Consider the following 22387-nt stretch of genomic DNA (forward strand, 5'->3'; position numbering starts at 1 on the left):
GAAGGGCACTGGGTAGGTCAGAGGGGAAAGGATGGGGCAGACAGTGTATAAAGCTGGAAGAGAGGCTGCCCTGAGCCTCAGCCTCCTGGTCGGGAAGGGAACACTCAGTGACTTGGCCTCTCTTTTACCCACACCTGAAAGTTCGGGATCGAGTCAGGACGAAGATGGAGAGAGACATCCTAGCTGACGTCAACCACCCATTTGTGGTAAAGCTTCACTATGGTGAGCAGCCCTCGACCCCTTCCCTACCTCTACTGTAGACAAAGAGCCATTCCAGGAGCCTCTGGTGGACCAGGGCCTCTCCCAGGACAAACTCTTGGGTGTGTGTGCGGGTGCGCACACACACACACACACACACACACACACACACACACACACACACACACACACACACACTCACTTCCATGTTTGATCAACCCTTGACTGCCCGGGGTGGGGTGGGGGGGTGGGGAGGGTGGGAGTGGGGAACCAGAGAGTTCAGTCTCTATCCCAAGTAGGGATACAGTGGCATATTGTCCTCCTATGTGTATCTCTCTCTGCCTCAGGGGGTCAGGCAGCCTCCTCCCCCTAATAAGAAAGAATTAGTCACACTCCACACTGCCTCATTAAATTGTAAGTCCTTGACTTTTGCCTGGACTGGCTTTTGCCTCTTTTTGTATCCCCAGAGCTTAGCACAGTGCTGGGCACATAGTTGGTGCTTCATAAATGTTTGTTGCCTGCCTGCCTGCCTCCACAGAGGTTTTCTTGGTTGTCACAACATCCAGCCTGGCTTAGTGGGCACTGCCCATTCTTCCTAGCCCCCCAGCCCCTAGCTCCACTGGCCAGAGGGAGGCTATGTATGCCCACCTCCAGGTCCTCCCAAGCTGTCCGCCCCAGGGGCAGTGGCATGCAGCCCACGACCCCTGTTCCCTCTGCCTCAGCCTTCCAGACAGAGGGGAAGCTCTATCTCATCCTGGACTTTCTCCGGGGAGGGGACCTCTTCACACGACTCTCCAAAGAGGTGAGTATCTTCCCGTCTGGCCCCGGCGCTCTAGGCAATTCTGCCAGTCTGAGAGCCTGTGCCTTGTACAGGTGCGTGAAGAGAGAAGAGGGGGAGTTAGGGGAACCCCCAGGGGAGCCTCAGCTGGAGGCCTCAATGACCAGGCCTTTAAGGGGGCCAAGAATGGTTGGGGAGTGCAGAAGAGGGACCTGAAGTACCCCTCAGAAGCTGCTGCCTCTCCCAAGAATGATGGTGTCCCAGAGTCCAGGGCGGCTAAGGAGGGAAATGCCCCTTCTGTTGGGAGAGGTGGGTTGGCTCAGTTTTCTGCCCCCGGAGCTCGCCTGACCTTGCTCTTGGGCTTGGCGGGGGTGGGCTCGGAGAAGCTGAGCATTGTGGGTACTGGAGCCTACTGCCCCTGTCCATCCCCAGGTCATGTTCACAGAAGAAGATGTGAAGTTCTACCTGGCTGAGCTGGCTCTGGGCCTGGATCACCTGCACAAACTGGGGATCATTTACCGAGACCTCAAGCCCGAAAAGTATGTGTGGGATGGCTGAAGATGGGGACTGGCACCTCCTGTGAGCAGATCAGCCCCGTACTTGAGCCAGATTTCAGTCTTTGCATTTCCAGTATGGCCCCCAAGTAGTCTCTTCCTCAACTTGTCACCAGCACAGTGCCTGAAATTCCACCATTAACGAGCCATTCCTTTGGGCTAAGCATTGCCCTCTCCAGACTCTTTTTTTTTTTTAATTTTTTTTTTCTTTTTTTTATATGGGAAGAGTCAGTGTGAGGTTATGAAAAGAGCCTGGGACTGGGGCCTGAATTCTTCTTTAGCTCTGTCACTAATTTACTGTGGGACCTGAAACAAAGTATCATAACCTTTCTGGATCTAAGTTCTCTCCTTGTTAAAATTAAAGTGGACCGAACTCTAAGGTCCAGCTTAGTTCTAACCTTTGTCATAATATTCTGCATTCCTTAATTATTTAATATGTTCAGATGTACCTCTGGGAGGGGTATATCATGGAACACTTTAGACACTTAATAAATGCTTGTTGATGATAATGATAATGATTAAGGAATTTAATTAATTAATGATTAAGTCATTGACACTTCAGTTTGAATTAGTGTATCTTCTAAGTTAACTGGGCAAAAAAGCACCAGGGGAGTATAGATTGATAACTGGAAAAGATCTCCAAGGCTGTCTCATTTTACAGGCGAGGAAACTGAGTCTTAAATGAAATGATTTACCCGGGGTCACATAGGTAGTAAAAGGGAGAGGTGAAATTTGAACCTGAATCTTGTGTCCAACTCTTCATGACCCCATTTGGGGTTTTCTTGGCAGAAATACTGGAGTGGTTTGCCATTTCTTCCTCCCGATCATTTTATAGATGAGGAAACTGAGGCAAGCAGGGTTAAGTGACTTGCCCAAGGTCACCCAGCTAAGAAGTGTCTAGTAAGGCCAGATTGGAACTCAGGTCTTCTGATCTCCAGGCCCAGTGCTGTATCCACTGTGCCACCTAGCTATCCCTGAACCTGAGTCTATACCATGCTAAATCCTTCAGAGGAAGATATCTGATTGGGGAAGTGAAGAGGAAAGGTAGCTTTGGATACAGAGACAATGGCTGAGGAGAGCAGGAAGCCAAGGGGAGCCTAGCAGCTAGCGCATTCCTATTGGGAGGTCAGAGCAAAGGAGACGAGAGGGGAAGTGACTGATGCCCCTCCTCCCCCATTCATCCCTCAAGGGACCACCGTGGTTCTAGAGTGAAATCTGAAGATGGTTCAAGGTGCTCCTCATTCCTTTGAGTCTTAAGGATCTCAAGGCACATTATACTTAATTTTCTTCTTTATGCTGGAGCTGAGCAAGCTGCTTCCCCTTTTTCCTTCCCTTGCCTTCATAGAGCTTACGAGTGAAATAAGCTGCATCACAGTCGTTATGAACATTAACCAGTAGAGAAGCTGCAGGCAAAGTGTTTGATGAAATTCAGGGTGGGAAGGACCTGGTGCCTCCTGAAGGGATCAGGGTAGCTTCCTGGAGGAGGTGGCACTTGGGTTGGGCTGTTAAGGATGGGCAGAGAGGAAGCAGGAGGGGTGAGGGCACTGGCCCAGGGAGCGGCTTGAGCAAAATCCTCTGGATGGGGAGCCCTGAGTGGTCTAGTCCAGCTGGAGCGCAAAGGTGGAGAAGCCTTGTGTGAGACAGAGACAGAGCATTGATGCTCAAGTCAGAGCACCTGGGTTCCAATCCCACTTCTGATGCTTACTGTAGGCTTCTGCAGCTCCCCTCATCTCCCTGGGCCTCAGTTTCCTTATCTGTAAAAGGAGAGAGATGACTAATGCAGACGTTTGTTTTATGTGGCTATGTGTATTTGTCATGGGTTTTGTTTTTCTGCCTTCTCAGTGAGAGGAGGAAGGAGAGATTCAGGAACTGAAAATGTAATAAAGTTGAATTTAGAACCCGGAAAAAAAATGAAAGTAACATAAGAACAAAAACTTTCAATAAAACTCATTCTTTTGGGGAAGCAATCGGGGTTAAGTGACTTGCCCAGGATCACGCAGCTAGTAAGTATCAGATCCTTCTTGACCCCAGGGCTGGTGCTCTATCTACTGCACCACCTAGCTGCCCCAAAAATAACATTTTCAGAAAATCAGGAGCAGCTGGGTGGCACAGTAGATAGAGCACCGACCCTGAAGTCAGAAGGACCTGAGTGCAGATTTGACCTCAGACACATAACATGCACTAGCTGTGTGACCCTGGGCAAGTCACTTAACCCCAATTGCCTCACCCCCCCCCCCAAAAAAATCAGAATGACTTGATGGCATCTGAGATCTCTTCTAGCTGGAGATCTGTAATCTTGGGAGTTATAGCTGGGGGCTGGCAGAATTCAGGGTTCCTGCTGCTTCTGGTACTGACTTGTCCCCCTCCCCCTCTCCCCCATCCTTGCAGCATCCTTCTGGATGAAGAAGGACATATCAAACTCACAGGTAAGGGGCCCCAGCCTTGGCCATGTTCGGGGGTGCCTCTGGGGTTTGGTGGGAAGCTCTCCCCGAGTCTCGGGGCGGTAATGCTAACTCAGCCTCCCTGCCTCTCCTGGTTGCAGATTTTGGCCTGAGCAAGGAGGCCATCGACCATGAGAAGAAAGCCTACTCCTTCTGTGGGACCGTGGAGTACATGGCGCCTGAAGTTGTCAACCGCCAGGGCCACACCCACAGCGCCGACTGGTGGTCCTACGGGGTGCTGATGGTGAGAGCGCCAGGCGGGGGATGCCTTAATAACGTGGGGGCCGGACAGGGCCACTGAGCGTCAGCTGGTGGAGCTGCCAGGACCCTGAACGACTACCTGTCCCCCGGGTGCCCAACCCAGGCCACCTCCCCAAGGGTAGAGGGAATATTTTGATTTGGTTTTTTGAATCACAAAATTCTGTTTAAATTGATTTATACAACCTCACCCTGCTACGGATGTTTAACCAAGAATCCAGTGAATCGCTTCATTTTATTTCTTACGTGCAGAATAAACTCTAGGATTTATTTCCACCATGCCCCTATTGACTAGGAGGCATAGGAAGGATTACCGAAAGTCAGAGGGCATGGGGAACAGAAAAAAAAGGTCAGGAAGTTCTGAACTTATCTTACTTTTTAAGCAATAATGATAATAGCTGGCATTTATGTAGTACATTAAGGTTCTCAACATGTGTTAACTCATTTGATCCTCGCACCATCCCTTGGGAGGTAGGTGCTATTTGGATAGAGTGCCAGGCCCGGAGTTAAGGAAGGTTTGAGTTCAAATCCAGTTTCAGACACTTACTAGCTGTGTGATCTTGGGCAAGTCACTCCACCTTGTTTGCCTCAGTTTCTTCATCTGTGAAATGGAGATAATAGCACCTACCTCCTAGGGTTATTGTGAGGATTCAACGAGATGGTAATTGTAAAGTGCTTAAGACAGTGCCCAGTGCATGGTAAGCTCTAAGTGTTTGTGGTTGCTAACCTCATTTTACAGATGAGAAAGCTGAGGCCCAAAGAGGTTGTGACTAGCCCACGGTCATACAATTAGTGGCTGAGCAAGAACTTGTCTCTCTGTCCAGTGCTCAGCCCACTCACATCCCGGCCTTAGTTTGTTTTGCTATCTTTTGGCTTTTTTTTTAAACACCACCTCTGTTTCTAAATCTATCCTTCTTTTCTCCCCTGCCCAATGAGCCATCCCTCCTAACAAAAATTAAGCAGAAAGAGAACAATGAAGCAGAAAGCAAACAATGAAACAATTCAGCAAATCAACCGCGTTTTGCACCCAGACCCCCAGCCCTCCCACCCCCCACTCTCCATCATAAATGGAAGGAGGGAGATGTATCTTCTCATCTCAAAACCTCCTCATTTTAAAAAGGAGAAAAATGAGATTCAGGGAGTAGGGATGACTTTCCCAAGGTCAAACAACAAGTTGGAGGCAAAGAGAGACTTGTGACCTTTGCTGTCCAGGGGCAGCCCCGCCGGGCAGTGCTGGTGCTGCCACCTAGTGGTCTCGGAGCTGGCCTCAGAGGTCAAAAAACTGGGGTGGGGAGTGAGAGAGGGGGCGGGATTGGTAAGCACAAGTGTTGCCAGCCCCGGGCAGCAGGTCCCTGGAGTGGTTGGGACTCATTTCAGTGGCCACCCAGAATGGGGGGTGGGTGTGTGTGGAAGGACAGGAGGTGTCGAGAGGCAAGAGACTGAGCCCTCCTTGGACACTGAGTCCAGAGGCCTAGCATGGAGGGGCTGGTGGTGGGCTCCAGAGGAGGACCACCAAGGAGGGAAAGAATGCCTTGAATCCAGGGAATGACCACGGTGGGTGGATATGAAGGCGGGAACCCAGGGTCTGGCACCAGTCTGAATGTGTCCCTTGTTTTCTACAGTTTGAGATGCTAACGGGCTCCCTGCCCTTTCAGGGGAAAGACCGGAAGGAGACCATGACACTGATTCTCAAGTGAGCATCCCCCAGGAGATACAGACTGTCTAAGCTAGGAGAAGCTTAGAACAGGGGATGTCAGAGCTGAAAGGGCGTTAAAACATGGAATGTCAGCACTGGGAGGACCTTAGAACACAGAATGTCAGAGCTGGGAGGGCTCTTAGAACACAGAATATGAAAGCACAGAATGTCAGAGCTGGGAGGGCCCTTAGAACATGGAATGCCAGAACTGGGAGGACCCTTAGAACACAGAATATGAAAGCACAGAATGTCAGAGCTGGGAGGGGCCTTAGAACACAGAATGTGAGAGCTGGGAGGGCCCTTAGAACACAGGATGTCGGAGCTGGGAGGGCCCTTAGAACACAGAATGTCAGAGCTGGGAGGGCCCTTAAAACACAGAATGTCAGAGCTGGGAGGGCCCTTAGAACACAGAATGTCAGATCTGGGAGGGTCCTTAGAACCTAGGATGTCAGAACTGGGAGGGCCTTTAGAACACAGAATGTCAGAGCTGGGAGGGCCTTTAGAACACAGAATGTGAGAGCTGGGAGAGGCCTTAGAACACAGAATGTCACAGCACATTAGAACGCAGAAGGTTAGACCTGGAAGGGAATTTAACAGGTTCTTTAGTCCAACTCCTTTTCTTTATAGATAAGGGAACAGAAGGTAAGTAGCTTCTGCCAGGTCACCCAATGAGCTAATGACTGAGCCCCCCGATTCCCCGTCCAGGCTCCATCCCTGGGAGCCTTTCCCTTCCACCTCTCTCCTCTCTTGCTCCTCATGACTCCCAGTGGCCTCCCCACGCACCTCCTGGTGGTTTGGACATAGCCATGCAGAGAATGACATGGGACCAGCCTAGACGGATGAAGGGCCAAAGGCGCAGGAAGCGCAGGCCAGCCAGCCCAGGGAGCGGGGAACCCTCCTGCCCCAGCCCTGACGATGCCCTGTCATTGTTTTTCAGGGCAAAGCTGGGCATGCCCCAGTTTCTGAGCACCGAAGCACAAAGCCTCCTTCGAGCCCTGTTCAAGAGGAATCCTGCCAACAGGCTGGGTAATGTCCTGTCCCCGAGGGGCAGCGTAGGGGAGGGTGTGTTGTAGCGGTGGGGAGATGGGTCCTGCGCAGGCCAGGCCAGGTCAGAGCCCCACCCCTCCCTCCCCTCCCGGCTCAGCCTGAAAGGAGGGCATTGTCCTCTGAGCCGGGAGAAGACAACTGCCGCCTGCATGAAGGCAGTCACGATTCCTGGGTGCCCATTCACAGCCTTGGGCTCAGTTTGCCAGCAGTGGGGATTGTGGGGCAGCAACATCCACACTCCCCCCCCCCCCCCGTGTCCTAGGTGTAGCCCCAAGACTGAGGCCTTTGGTCCCTGCAGCAGCTCAGCCAGTTTGAGGGTCACAGCATGTCAGACCTTTGAAATAATAGTAATAATAATAAGACTGGGCCCAGGACCATATCAATCTGAACATCATGAGAAAAGATGAGGAGAATGAGATGAATCACACTTTACATGGCATTTTAGGGTTTGCAAAGCATTTTGCATACACAGCCCCAAGATGGGGAAGATGGTGCTATCATTGTCCCCATTTTATAGATAAGAAAACTGAGGCTCAGATATGTTAAAATTGACTTGCACAGGGTCATACAACTGGCCAGTGTCTGAGGCGAGATTCGAACTCAGATTTTCCTGATTCCAAGTCCAGCATTCTGTCCGTGAGGTCACACTCCCTAGTCTGGCCCCCTCGTTTGCCGGCTGAGTCAGTAGAAGCCCCAGTAAAGGGAAATGACTTGCTCAAGGTCACCTTGTTAGGATGGGACTCAGACTCAGATCTTTTGATTGCCAAATTCAGTGCTTTTTTTTTACTCTACCAAATTCAGCTCTTGTCTGGGGTCAGGGATAGCCGTAGAAGATGTTGTCTCACCAGGGCCAGAGAACAGTACCCAGGGTGATAGGAGCAGGGAGGAGAGGCCTCTGGACAGTGAGCCCCAGGACCCCTGGAGGCTGAGGGCAGGAGGTAGCAGCCACTTACCTCTGCTGTGCAATTTGGAGCCAGTCACTTAACCTCTCTGATCTTCAGCTTCCTTCTTTAAAAAAACCCGAGATGATAAATCCCACCTGCTGTCCACCAGTGCTAGAGAGCCAAAGAGGACCATACTTCAGGACTTCCTTTTATCCACTGTCTGTCCATCCCCATAGTTTATCCAATCCAATAAGTATTTATTAAGTGCCTGCTGTATACCAGGCTCTGAGTACATAAAGACAAGATGAAAAACAGTCCCTCCTCTTGAGTCGGAGGTGACAGAAAGTGGATTTAACAGATATAAACAGGTATAAATGTGATAATTTAAGGAGGCAGGAGATAGGGCCACTAACCAAGGGGACCTCGGAAGGTTTCCCATAGGAGGTGGTCCGTGAGCAAAGCCTTGTAAGATGCTAAGAGATAGCAGTGAGGAAGGAGTGCATTCCAGGCAGGGGGGACCGCCAGTTAAAGGTGCAGAAGCAGGAGATCAAGTACTGTGTTCAGGGAACCCTGAGAAGGACAGTTTGCTTGAAGTAGAGAGCTTAAGTAATGTGTAATCAACCCGGAAGAGAGGCCAGAGCCAGACTGCAAAGGGCATTGAATACCAGCCTTCTGGCTGTGACCTGACCTCAGCCCTGCTGGTCCCCAGAGAGCAGAGCTGGGGGCTCATCACCGGGTGGGCCCGTGCTGGATGCTCTCACAGCTGCATAGAACTCACCAGAACTCATGGAGCCTTTGGGGCCAGGCTTACCTCCATGCCACAGCAAGGACATCTGTCTAGGCTTAAGAAGATAAAATACTCATGCGCACAGCAGAGTAATGATGTTAATATTTCAGGCTCTGGTACTGATGGCGCTGAAGAGATTAAGAGGCACGTCTTCTATTCTACCATAGACTGGAACGTGAGTTGTCCTTCCCCACCCCCAGCTGCTTTCCGTCTCCTCCTCCCCCATGGTGCACCCCTGACTTCACCTTCCCTGGACTGCCCTGGGAAAATTTGAGGGTGGGAGGTAGGGCAGGGAAGAAGAAAGATTTCTATCTAGTAAAGTCCCTGGTGGGGCTCTGAGTGCCTCCCCAAATGCCTTCCCCTATTCCTCGCCCTCCCACAATCGATAGATTTAAAGCCATCTCTTCTTAGGCTGCTTCCTGCCCTCTTTATCCAAGAGTCCGGGGGCCCTTGGTGGGGAGGCTCTGGGGAAGAACTTCACATCACAGCCAGCAGCCCCAAGCTCATGACAGGGGCCCTGGAGATGGGGGAGTGGTCTCAGCAGCCCCTGAAATCCTGCCTTGCTGTGGGGCAGTGTGAAGATGGGCCCGGAGATCTCTGGCCCTCAGCAGCCCAGAGGCTGGGGATTTGGTATCCACGTGGTCAGAGCAAGGTGCCGCAGGAGGCTGGCCTCCGTGACCCCTCTGAACCACAGGTTCACAACCCTGTTGTAGGGTGGCAGGAAGAATCCGGCAGGCTCTGAACCGCGTGACCACAGATTTTAAATTGGAGGCCATCTAGTCTAACTCCCTCATTTTACAGAAGAGGAAACTGAGGCCCAGAGAAATAGCTTGCTCACGGCCCCACAGGTTAGAAGAGGCAAGAGCCAGGATTTGACCCCAGCTCCTCTTTCCGCTGCCCTGCAGAGCCCCTCCCCCTTTCTGGCCCTTGGGCATCGAGGTTAGGGAGAAGATAGGTGCCTCCTGGTCCATCTGGGAGTGGCAGATACTGCCCAGGTTCCCAGACCTCCCTGTGGCTGTGGAGCAGCTGCACCCCCCCCCCCAGGGGAATGGGGCCATTGTCCCTTCCTCTGCTTTGGGCTGTGGGGTGTCCAAGGCCACCTGACAGACTGGGACTGTGTTTCCAGAAACTGTTTCGTCGTGAGATCAAACCCCCCTTCAAGCCTGCAGTCGCCCAACCCGATGACACCTTCTACTTTGACGCGGAGTTCACTTCCCGAACCCCCAAGGGTAGGTAAATTAACAGGATGTCGGTCAGGCAGTAAGTAGTTACGAGGAGCCCCCTATGTGCCTAGCACAGAGTGACCCAGAGACAGCCCCTGCACTCAAGGAAATTACATTGTTGGATGAGAATGGAGCGTGTACCTAGGTGGCTATGCACAAAATGTGGGCAACAGACACAAACGAGGTGATCCGAATGCGGATGGTGCTAGCCGTAGATCAAGTAGGGCTTCATGTAGAAGGTGGCCCTTGGACCGAGTTCCTTCTCCACCGTAGGTCCTGAAGGGAGAAGGAGGGGGAGGAAGGAGGTGAGAGCCTCTGGAACCCCTGGGACCCCTGGGACCCCTGAGGAGGCCACGTAGTATGTGTTACACTCTCTTTTGAGAGATGAAGAACATGAGGCCCAGAGAGGGGAGAGGACACCAGTCCCTGGAGTCTGCCGTTGGTCACGTCACTGAGGGCCTCAGTTTCCTCATTTATAAAAGGAAGATGTTGGACCAGTTGGTCTCTAAGATTCCTCATCACTTTGAATCTATGATTCTGATGCTTCTTAGCTCTGTGATCCTGAGCAAACCATTTCATCTCTCTGTGACTCAGTTTCCTTGTCTGTAAAATGATCATAGATTTAGATCTGGAAAGGGACCTTCAAGACCATATAGATCAGGAATCCTTAACTTTGCTGTGTGTCCTGGATCCCTCGGATCATCTGAGGAAGCCCCTTCTCAGAATCATTTTTCAAAATGCATAAAATAAAATACACAGGATAACAAAGAAAACCAACTCAGTTGAAATCGTTATCAAAATGAATTTTTTAAAATACCAAGTTTGTGAACCCCAGGTGAAGAATTCCTGATCCAGGCCAACCCTCACCCCATTTTACAGATGAGGAAACTGAGGCCCAGGGAGAGGTGACTTGCCCAGAGTCACACAGCTAAGAAGTAGAAGAGCCAAAGCCTCTCTTTTTTTGTTCCTCTCTATTGCATTGCACAGCCTCATTCAGCTCCCAGCCTGTGCTCTGAGATCCCCACCCACCCCACCCCCAACCCCCAGTTCCATGATTCTGAGCCTGCATCAGGCAGTCTGAATGAAGCTGCCTGGGGAAGGAGTGATCACTGTAGGGAGGGGCTAGTCAGGGCAGGCTTTGTGGGCCTGGTGAATTTTGGAGGAGGAGGGACATGAATGGGCTTGGGCATGCCTACCCCATCCCAGCTCCCAGGTAACAGTGGGGCAGTGGTCCGATGATGGGGAATGTAGCTTCCCTTGCTGAGAGCCCAGGACCTGCTTTCTCCTCAGCCCAAATTAATTTCTCTTTTAAAAGATTTCCCCTTTTTTTTGTGAACTTAACCATCAACAAACATAAGCATTTCGTTTTTAGAAAGAAGAGGATAGATGAAAAATTAGAACTGTTTATATAGAGTTTGTTTTTAAAGAAAGAGTAAATTTTACAATGTAGTAATGGAATTTGTGCCCTCTTCTGGACTTAGTTCTTTTGTGCATTTAAAAAAAATTTTGTTAATGTTCTCATTTCTTTTAATTTTTTTTAAATAAAAATGTTTTATTTTCCAATTACATGCAAAGACAATTTTTAACATTCTTTTTTTTAATAAAATTTTGAGTTCCAAATTTTCTCCCTCCCTCCTTGTGCCCCTCCTCCCCAAGATGGTAAGCAATTTGACATAGGTTATGTATGTGCAATCATGTAAAACGTATTTCCATATTAGCCATCTTACTTCTTTTTCAAAAAATCTTAAAAGATTTTTTAAAACATAAAAATTAAAAAAAAAACATTTTAAAATGTTTTTTTGTCCATTAAAAAAAAATCAAGGTCATTTCTCAGTGACTCCTCTCCCCCCCCTCACCCCACATAGAACCCTCCCTGGTAACAAAAGATCAATTAAGCAAAATAAACTGAAGAAAAAAAAACAATTGAAACTTTGCCCATGTCAGATCATGTATGCCTCATTCCACTCCTATATTCCACCACCTTTCCCATGAGAAGCAGTGTTCTGAAGTGACAATTCCCCAGCCTCATTTCTGCGCTGTGGCTATGTCCTTGGGGTTGTTGCATTGGCAAGGACAAAATCCTTGCAACTCACACTCTTTGGGGCTTTGCAGGTACAAATCACTTCCCCACATTCCCTCATTTAATCCTCACAATTATCTTGTGACAAATATTATCTCCATTTTCTAGTTAAGGAAACAGGCTCAGAGACCTTAAGTAATTTGCCTAAGGTCACACAGGTCATAAATAATAAAGCTGGCTCTTCTGTTATTCCTTGTTGCCTCTGTGGGTCCAGGGGACTCTGGCATTTGGCCTCACCGGGGAGAGGGAAGGAGGCAGATGGGCCTTATCTGCTCTATAGCTTTGGGTGTTCAATGTTCCCTTCTTTCTCTCCTAGACTCCCCGGGCATCCCCCCCAGCGCTGGGGCCCACCAGCTCTTCCGGGGCTTCAGCTTTGTGGCTACAGGTCTGATGGATGATGATGGCAAAGTCCGAGCCCCACAGGCCCCGCTGCACTCAGTGGTCCAGGTATGAGACCTAAGGCTAGTCCTGGTGGAGACTTTCCACCCAGCCTCTGAAGACCAGGGCTGGATCAGAACGGTTGCCTGGTCCTCTGGGGAGTTTGGCCAGAACAAGGCCAAAGCTTGTTGCTAGGGGCATACCTGGAACGTAAGAGGCATCAGGGCCCCCCAGGGCGAGCACCAGGAGTGGTAGGCCTAATTATAGCTCAGAGCCGGAGGAGACCCGAGAGGTCGTCAAGTGAACAGTAAAGTGTAGTAGCTGGACAGTTGGCCTTGGAGGCTGACCACCTCTGACCTCTGCTGGATGCTCCACTTTGGGCGTCAGCCTCTCAGGGCTCTAAGCAGCCCTCAAGTCATAGAGAAGATGCCAGTCTGCGTGGGTGAAGCGAGTTCCCCTCACTAACAACATCGCAGTGAACTCTGTGAACAGGAGACCCAACAGGTGGTCATCCAGTCTTTCCTTAAATACTTCCAGTGGTGTAGAACTCACTCCCTCTACAGAGGCAGGCCAGTCCACTTTTAGACCATCCTAGGTATTAGTTCTTCCTTTATGCTGATAGTAGTGATACTTGTTATTGCATCTCTATAGGACTTTGTATTATTCAGAGTTGTTTCACGTCTATCTAGTGTCTCAGAGGCTCACGATATTCCCCTGAGGTAGACAGGGCGAGGATTCTCGTCCCCATTGGACAGATGAGGGAACTGAAGTCACACAGGGAATGAGCAGTAGAACCAAGGACAGAAGCCTACGTCTCATGATTCCTGGTTCATCGGTCTTTCTGCTCTACCCTTCACTTGGATAGCAGAGTCTCACTCCTAGATGAGAAGGCACCCGACCGTGCTGATGACAGCCTTGGCACATGCCCTGAACACTTAGAGCCCTGATGTTCTTACCCAACACCTGACTTAGCACTTTCTTCTCTGGGGATGGATCCATGTTCTTGCATGTGAATCCTTAGTGGCACCATTGATAGTTCTGGGCTCCCCACCTCTTCCTGCCAAAGCTTTGAGAGAGAACCACCTGAAGGTTGGGACTGGAAGGGGAAAGAGTGAGGGGGCCACTCTCTGAAACTTCTCTTCTTATCTCCTCCCTGCCCATTCCCCAGCAACTTCATGGGAAAAGCTTGGTTTTCAGCGATGGCTACATCGTGAAGGAGACCATTGGAGTTGGCTCTTACTCCGTGTGTAAGCGCTGTATCCACAAGGCCACCAACATGGAGTATGCGGTCAAGGTGGGGATCACCCTCTAGCACCCCCTTCCCCCAGTATTCCTGCACTGAGGATGGCTACAGCTGGGAGGGGGGGAGGTGGTTAGTTAGCCCTGGGATTAACTCCTCCACTCAACACCAGCCCCTGGGGTGTAGGCTCAGCACCCCAGGGGATACATGAACCTTCTACCTTTGGCCCTTCCCATTACCCCTCTCCTAGTGGTCTGGCTTCCATCCCCATCTCCTCCCACTCTTCCTTCTTTCTTCTCTCCCAGGTCATCGACAAGAGCAAGAGGGACCCCTCAGAGGAGATAGAGATCCTTCTGCGCTATGGCCAGCACCCCAACATCATCACCCTGAAAGATGTGAGTAGGGGGGATAGGAAGCAGGGAGATTCAAGGAGAAGAGGCTGCAGAGCAAAGGAGGGTGGTTGCCTGTGGACAGGGGCCGAGCCGCAGCGGCACCCAAGCTCCCACGCTCGCTTGGTTAAGGGCTTCTCTTAAGTCACGGCCTCCATTTTACAGATGAGAAAATAGAGGCTGTACAAGGCTGTGATATGTCCAATGTGACACAGTCATGGTGATGAAAGGTGGATAAGAGTCCAGGTCACCAGTCTACCAGCCTAGAGCCCTTTGCCCCCAGGGTCACACGGCCTGCCTTTGAACAGGGCCAGGGGCAGATCAGGAATGGTTCCTTACTTATGCCCAACGTCCATCCATTATCTAAATCTACCCAGCCCCCTTCCTAGGCCCCCCAAAGTCTCAGTCAGCATTGACTCTTCCCTTTCCTTCGCCTTCCCAACCCATCTCCCAGTATCCAAACAGGTGCTGTGTACGTATTGTTTCCCCCATTAAACCGTGAGCTCCTTGAGGGCAGGAACTGTCTTTTTCCTCTTTTATATCCACTTAGTGCAGTGCCTGGCACCCAGTAGGCGTTTAATAAATGTTTATTGAGTAAGTGTTTATTGACTGAATTGGTCCCTTCCCACCCTCACACTGTCATCACCGTCTTTGTTAAGGCCTTCTTCACCTCTTGCCTGGATTATTAAAACCATCTCCGACCTGGCTTCCCTGCTCCCAGCCTCTCTCTATTCTAGCACCTAGATGCCGATACAATCCTCCTCATACAGAGATTCAATATTTAAACAAACCTTTGTCAAGTGCCTACTACTGGGATTGCACTTGGAAGGTGGACGGAAGGTGGACGGCCACTGGAGTCCTTTCCCATGCCATGTACAAGTGAGGGATCTACAAGGCCTAGAATGTGGCAGCGTACAGTGGAGTCTCATGTTTCTAGATAACTTTGCAAAGGATTTTCTGTTTGATTAACTCAATTATATTTTAATAGGCTGGAGGTGCCGGAGTACAGAGACAAAAAAAGAAACAGCAATTCCCTCTCCCCCCAATGAGCCTACAGTCCTCGTTGCATCTAAGACGGAATATAACCTTACAACCTCTTCAGCCTGGCATTTTAAAAAATTAATCTGATTTTTTTTATTTATTTGTTTATTTTACAAAATTCTAACTACTTTATTTAAACAATAAGAAAAAAAAATCTATGCCTGTAAAGTTAACTTTAGCCTATATGAAAGTTTTGCATGGGGGATTTGTAATCTTAATATTTCTGCCATTTAGGCTCCATGGGCCATGCTCTGATTTTTACTGCTAGGATAGAGATAGGGATCGGACTGTTATCTCAGGGGTAAAGGGAATTTCCGGATGAGGATCCCCCCCTCTCCCAATGCAAGTCAACACCCCTCTAACTGGAAATCTTAGAGAGTGGCCTAGAACACTTGGAAAGGCAGCATAGCATGTCTCAGAGGCAGATCTTCCTGGTGGTGTGGTTCTCTATCCATTAGGGCACACTCCCTCTCATTTTTATTGGCACTTTATTGTTTTTATATTAATTTGTTTCCAAATCTAACCCTCTCCAACCCACCTGTGAGGCCAACCCACATAATCAAGATTATAAAAGAAAAAACAGTTTGGCAAAACCAGCCAACCATGCTGACTGTGTCTAATGGTATCTGCAGTATTCCACAAGCATGGTCCCCCATCCCCCACCGCAGGGAGGGGGGTGCATTTCCTCAGCTCCTTCTGGGAGCCAGGTGTCATCACCATAGTCATGCGGATTCCGTCTGGGACTTCTTGTTCTCTCTGTTTGCATTGTTGTGGTCGTTGTGTATGTTTTCTTGGTTCTGCCTACTTCACTCTGCTTCAGTTCATAGAACTCTTCCCAGGCTTCCCAGAATTCCTCATCGTTGTTTCTTATAGCACAATGACATTCCATCATATCTCCATCGTTTCAAATTTTCTACCCAAGAAAGCTGAGCTTGACATTTAAGGCCCATTGTAGTGCGACTTCTTCCCTTTCCAGCCAGGCTTTCCAAGACTCCTCTACACACTTGCTGTACCCCAGCCCACCTGGCCACTTCTAGGTTTCCTGATCTTGTCCTACCCTTCCCCCTCTTTCAGCATTTTGCTGCATGCCAGGAGCATGCTCCTTTCTCATCTGTTGCTGCTGAAATCCTGCTTCTCCTTCAAGGCTCAGTTGGTGGCCCCTGCTCATGAAGCTTCCCCTGATCTCTCCTCCCTCCCCCCGTGAAAGCAGCCCCTCCCCCTTTGAATTCTTCTAAAGCCCTTTGTCTGGCTCTGTCCTGTGCTCCTACCGTGTCCTACCTTGTAATCGTATTTAATTGTGTGCTGGCTACATCACTTCTATTTGTCCTTGAGGCCAGGAACCATGTTGTCTTTCATCTTTTTATCCTCAGTTCAAAGCACTGGGCCTTGCAATGATAAATAGGATCTTAGATTATTAGATCCAGAAGAATCCTCAGAGACCAACTAGTCCAATCTCCTCATTTTGCGGGGGGAACTGAGGCCTAGGCCTAGTTTGAGGCCCAAACAGGCCTGAGGCCCAAAGTCACATAGGTAATAAAAGCCTTGGAGGTAGGGTTTGGAACCTGGATCTGCTGACCCCCTCCCAACTTGGAGAAGAGTGAGGTTCACCCAGCAAAGAGCTACCTGGATGTTAGCTTCCCTGTGCCTCAGTTTCTTCCTTTAAAATAAAGGGGGGATTGGGCTAGATGGCCCCTAGGGTCCCTTCCAGCTCTGAATCTGTACTCTGGTGTTCTCCAGGGTTGTGTGGTTCAAACCTCAGCTCCACCACTTCCTACCTGTGTGATCTTTGGTTACTAAACCCCCCTGGGTTGCAGCTGCCTCAGTGACCTTGGAGGACCAGCTTTAGCTCTGAGATCCGGTGACACCGGGGAGGTTCCTAGGGGGGTTTCTATGCCCACCAGCTGGAAGGCAGCTGTCCATAACATCCTCCTCTTCTGCCACCTCAGGTGTATGATGATGGCAAGCACGTGTACCTGGTGACGGAGCTGATGCGGGGAGGGGAGCTCCTGGACAAGATCCTTCGGCAGAAGTTCTTCTCGGAGCGTGAGGCCTGCTCTGTCCTGCACACGCTGTGCCGGACCATGGAGTACCTGCACTCCCAGGGGGTGAGTCATCCCCAAGGGGCTGGTGAAGGAGGTGGGGGGCGGGGGAGCCTTAGCACATCTTGGCCATGAGGGATGTATGGTATGCAGAGTCTGGTAGACCTGAGCTCAGTTCCTGCCTGTGTGATGTAATCTCTCTGGACCTCAGTTTCCTAGTCTGTAAAATGAGGTTGTACTAGGTGTCTTCCAAGGTACTTTCTAGCACTGGGTCTTATGAACCTGTTGTATACATCATTCCCCCCACTTGGAATGCTCTCTTCCCTACCCTATGGAAATCCTCTTCCCTCCTTCAAGGCCCAACTCAAGCCTGCCGTCCTTCCAGAGGCCTCCCTTGATCACACCAGCCCACACTCATCTCTCTTTCCTTTGAACTCTTAGAATGCTTCTAGTCTATATTCCTTATTGGGCCGCTATGTTAGCTCTCTTTGTCCTGTCTTCCTAAGCCCTTTGAGTTATTGAAGGTTGCAACAATGCTTTACATCTCTTTATATCCCCAGGAACTGCCACTTAGCCCTGCTCATAGCAGGCTCTCAATAAATGTTAGTAAAATGATTTTGTTGTTGTTTCATTCCAGTTATGTCTGATTCTTCGTGGCCCTTATTGGGGTTTTCTTGGCAGAGATACTGGAGTGTTTTGCCATTTCTTTCTCCACCTCATTTGACAGATGAGGAAACTGAGGCAAACAGGGTGAAGTGACTTGCCCAGGGTCACACAGCTAGTAAGGGTCTGAGGCTCTATGCGCTATGGCACCACCTAACTGCCTTAGTAGGATGATAGTTCAGAGAAAAGGGCAGTCAGTGAGGAAGGGAACAAATGGTGTGGACTGACCCAGGCCTTTACTACCTGTGTTACCTTGGACCGGTCATTTAATTTCTCTTGGGCCTCAGTTTCAATTTTATCATTGAGGGGAGTGAATTTCCTTAAGCTCTTTCCAGCTGCAGATTCTGTGGCTGGGAGGAATTTAAATATAATGGGAAGGAACAAGATGGGGAAGGAAGCGGAGGCCGGAAGCAGGAGTGATCTTGGGAGATTAACCAGGCTGGACTGGAAGGCTCTGAATAATTATGAGAGTAGTCAAAGCTAAGGGCAGATGGTCAAAATGGGGTCCCAGGTATCACTTAGACATCATTCAGAGATCACAGGTTTAAAGAGACCATGGAGGCCATTTAGATCAACCGCCTCCTTTTACAGATGAGAAAACGGAGGCTTTGTAAGTCAAATGACTTGTCCAAGATGATACAGCTAGTAAGTGGTGGAGCAGAGTTTGATCTTAGGTCCTTGTGACTCCAAATGCCGCGCGCTTTTCTCTTTCCCATGAACCTCTGCAGGCAGTGGGGAGCCATCAGGGGTTTCTGAGCAGGGGTGTGAGGTGATCTCAGTGGTGTGTTAGGCCCCTGGACTGGTCCTTCTATGCAGGGGGCAGTTGGAGGCTACCAGATGCCAGGGGAAGAATGATCGTCTGCCTTAAATGCATGAGTAGGCAGTGTGGATTCAAAGGTTGGGTCAGATAGTCACCAAGCAGCATGACCTCAGACCTCTGGAGTCCCTTCATGCTCTGGGCTGCTCAGAGCCTCCAAAGCCAAGGGTGGCCGGCAGAGGACACACAAGGACTGAATTTTAAAGCAAATCATAGAGACCAACATGGATGGTGGACGTCGGAGAATAAGAAGGGGCTGAGGAGTCAGTGCTTTCAGGAAGGGCAGCACCAGGCTGAGTGAGCCCTCTGGGGGTTGTGTCAAACCCAGCTGTGTTGGTGTGTCCAGCACTGATTTTTTGGAAGCAGCCTGCAAGAGGGGAAAATATATCAGAGGACAGAATCGAGATCCAGAAAGATCTCCCTACATCGGAGCCAGCGGATATTAGGAGTTAGAGCTGGGTAGGACCTCTAGGGATCTAGATGACCATCACCCACCAGCCCCTCATGTTACAAAAGAGAAAACTGAGGCCTGGAGAAAAAAATAAAGTGAAGCGACTTCTCAGAGGTCATGGAGTGATCGGCAGAGACCAGGGCCAGAATTAGGTGAAGGTACTGGGAATGTTTAACCTGAAGCAGAGAACACTTAGGCATTGCTGATCTTCAGTATTTGAAAGGCTAGCTTGTTGGAAACGATTTGTTCTATGTCAATAAAGCAATGACAGATAAGGCTGGATAGTCAAGAGGGGGCCCTGAATTCCAGGCTAAGCGGTTAGTTTTGTTGATGGAAAACTTGCTTACTGTCACCCCAGAAGGCAGAAAGAGGAGCAGTGGGGTAGAATTTGCAGAAAGAGGCAGATTTGGGGCTTGTATTAGGACCCATTATTTAATGTCTGTAACTCTCCAAAATTAGCATGGGCTGCCTCAGGAGGTAGTGACTTCTCTGCCTCTAAAGGCAACTAGGTGGTTTAGTGGATAGAGCTCTGGATCTACCCTCAGACACTCACCAGCTATGTGAACCTCAGCATCACTTAACTTCTGTCTGCCTCAGTTTCCTCAACTGAAATGGGGATAACAATAGCACCTATCTCCTAGGGTTGTTACAGGGATCAAATGAGACAATAATTGTAAAGTGCTTTGCAGAATGCCTGACACAGAGCAGGTACCCTCCCTCCCTCCCATCCTTCTTTCCTTCCTTCCTTCTCTTCCTCTTTCCTTTCCTTCCTTTTTTGCCTTCCTCTACAAGCAAAGACTAGATAACCACTTGTTAGAGATATGACAGATGTGGAAATCCCTATATTAAGAAGAGGTCAGGCTAAATGACCTTGAAGGTTCCTCCTAGCTCTGAGATGATGTGAACTGATGAGTCTCTATTCAATTAGAGCAGACACTTCTCAGAATTAGCCTCTCTTTCCCCTACTCATCTATTATGTTCCCCCCTTCTCAAGGGAGATGACAAGGTGGTTACTTGGAAGACCCTCCCAGCTCTATGGATGTGCAGGTTTATTGTTGCTAAATCAATCTGGTGGTGGCGTCCTTTGATCCTGGCAGTAGTCAGGCATGGTTTTTAGGGTCATAGAATTCAGAAGTGGGAATTTAGACCTTAGAGAGCTATCCTATAAATGGATACTGTGACCCAGAGTCTCCCCAAGGTCAGATAGTTAGCTTGTAGCAGAAACTAAGACTGAAAAGGTGGGTGGGACCCAAATTGTGAAGCACTTTAAATGCCAGGCTAAGAATTCGGTATTTTATCCTAGAGACAATAGAAAGCAATTGAAGATGTTTGAGTAGTGGAGTGGTGTAATCAGACCTGTTTGAGGAAAACCAGTTGACCAGAGATTGGCCAGGGAAAAAGATCTGCTGAGGTTACTTAAAAAAAAAAAAATTGAGCTGAGTGACCCTGGGCAAGTCACTTAACCCCAATTGCCTAAAAAAAAAAATTTATTTTATTTTATTTTTAGTTTCAAATTCTCTCTCTCCCTCCCTTCTCCACCCATTGAGAAGGCAGGAAGAATAAAACCCATTACAAATATGTAAAGACTTCTACATTAGCCATATCCCCTCCCCGAAAAACAAAAATAAGAAAAAGAAAAAAATTGAAGAAAAGATGCTTCATTCTGTACTCTAAAGCTATCAGCTCTATTTCTTTTCTTCTTTTCTTTTTTTATTAAATTTATTTATTTATTTTTAGTTTTCAATATTCACTTCAATAAGATTTTGAGTTCCAAATTTTCTCCCCATCTCTCCCCTTCCCCCACCCCAAGACAGCGTGCAATCTGATATAGGCTCTCCAGATACATTCATATTGAACCTATTTTCACATTAGTCATGTTGTGAAGAAGAATTCGAACCAATGGGAGAAACCACAAGAAAAAAGAAACAAACAAACAAAAAAAGAAAAGATCTGCACTCAGACTCCATAGTTCTTTTTCTGCATGTGGACAGCATTTTCCATCATGAGTCCTTTGGTCAACTCTGTTTCAATCTGAGTTCTTTGAAATTGTGGTTGGTCATTGTGTTGATCAGTTACTAAGTCTTTCACAGTTGCTTATCTTTGCAATATTGCTGTTACTGTATGAATTGTTCCCTTGGTTCTGCTCACTTCACTTTGTACCAGTTCATACCAATCTTTCCAGGTGTTTCTGAAACTATCCCCTTCGTCATCTCTTCTAGCACAACAGTAGTCCACCACAGCTTGTTCAGCCATTCTCCTACTGATGGGCGTTCCAATTTCAATTCTTTGCACAACAAGAGCTGCTGTAAATATTTTTGTACATATGGACCCTTCTCCTCTTTCTTTGATCTCTTTGCTCCAACAGCCGTATCTGTATCTATACACAGTTTAATAGCTTTGGAGACCCATCCCTCTGGTTATTTCTCCGATGCCCTTTAGTTTCTCCTCCTTCTCTGTTATTTAACAAATATTTACTTAGTGCCTAGTGGGTGTGCTAGGTTCCAGAAAGAGAAGACACAGGTGTCAGGCACAGCCCTTGTCCTCACTGAACCCACAGGTGCATGAAACAGAGGTCGGTGAATTGCTAAATTGTGCAGTACAGACAGTGTGGGATGGGAGGCTTCAGCCGCACCCTCACTTTTCCCTCTCTCTGGCCCTGCCCACGGCCCCATGGGGCCCTCCAGACCAAAGGGATTATGGAGCCCTGGTCTAGCTTTAGATTCTCTTTTTAATGTAGTACTCATTTCGATGGCCCTTTTAGAGAAAACTTCCCAGTGGCTGCCTCCTGTCCCTTGTTCCCACCCTCCACCCTACAGGTTCTCCTCTGTATGAGCCACAATCCAGGAATCAGCAGCAAGCATGGCCAGGCCTGAGCACCATTCCTGGTACCTAGGAGGCCCTTAATAAATGTTTATTGACTAATCGATCAAGCACCATGCATTTATTGAGCACCTACTGTATGCCAGGCACTATGGTAGTCACAGGGGATAATAACAACAGCTAGCCTTTATATAGTGCTTTAAGGTTTACAAAGCACTGTACAAATATGACATGATTTTTCCTGGGGGGATAGGTCCTATTATTATCCCCATTTTATGGATGGGGAAACCAAAGTAGACAGAAGTTAAATGACTTATTTAGGGTCACACAGCTTATAAGTGTCTGTGGTTGGATTTGAACTCAAGCCTTCCTGACTCTCGGTCCTACACTGTATCCACTGTGCCGCCTACCTACCTCCTAAAAGAAAAGTGGAAATGGTCCCTTCCCTCTGGGGGCTTACATTCTCTCCAATTAAAAGACCAGGGAGGCAGGCGTCTTTGTCCTTCACCTGTTGTCAGTGGCTGCCCCCTTGGCCTGCCCTGCATTGGCTGACCCAACAGGGTCTTCTCCCTGTGTCCCTCCCCTCCTCCCCCGCAGCTGACC

The 22387-nt window shown here is 48.9% G+C and overlaps 1 protein-coding gene across 3 annotated transcripts in view; it reads left to right on the forward strand.

Annotated features, from left to right (window-relative positions):
* Positions 1 to 22387, forward strand: part of RPS6KA1 (ribosomal protein S6 kinase A1) — a 66225-nt gene that overhangs the window by 33179 nt on the left and 10659 nt on the right. For all 3 annotated transcript variants that reach the window (XM_027864885.1, XM_027864887.1, XM_027864886.1), the window contains 13 exons: positions 142 to 222; positions 921 to 1000; positions 1409 to 1515; positions 3919 to 3956; positions 4073 to 4215; positions 5852 to 5922; positions 6863 to 6951; positions 8754 to 8818; positions 9770 to 9872; positions 12263 to 12393; positions 13493 to 13618; positions 13870 to 13959; positions 16941 to 17099. In XM_027864885.1, the coding sequence (XP_027720686.1) occupies positions 142 to 222; positions 921 to 1000; positions 1409 to 1515; positions 3919 to 3956; positions 4073 to 4215; positions 5852 to 5922; positions 6863 to 6951; positions 8754 to 8818; positions 9770 to 9872; positions 12263 to 12393; positions 13493 to 13618; positions 13870 to 13959; positions 16941 to 17099 (1283 nt within the window). The remainder of the gene's footprint in view (positions 1 to 141; positions 223 to 920; positions 1001 to 1408; positions 1516 to 3918; positions 3957 to 4072; positions 4216 to 5851; positions 5923 to 6862; positions 6952 to 8753; positions 8819 to 9769; positions 9873 to 12262; positions 12394 to 13492; positions 13619 to 13869; positions 13960 to 16940; positions 17100 to 22387) is intronic.

Source organism: Vombatus ursinus, unplaced genomic scaffold, assembly GCF_900497805.2.
Source record: "Vombatus ursinus unplaced genomic scaffold, bare-nosed wombat genome assembly UNPS02014777.1, whole genome shotgun sequence".
Classification (NCBI taxonomy): Eukaryota; Metazoa; Chordata; class Mammalia; order Diprotodontia; family Vombatidae; genus Vombatus; species Vombatus ursinus.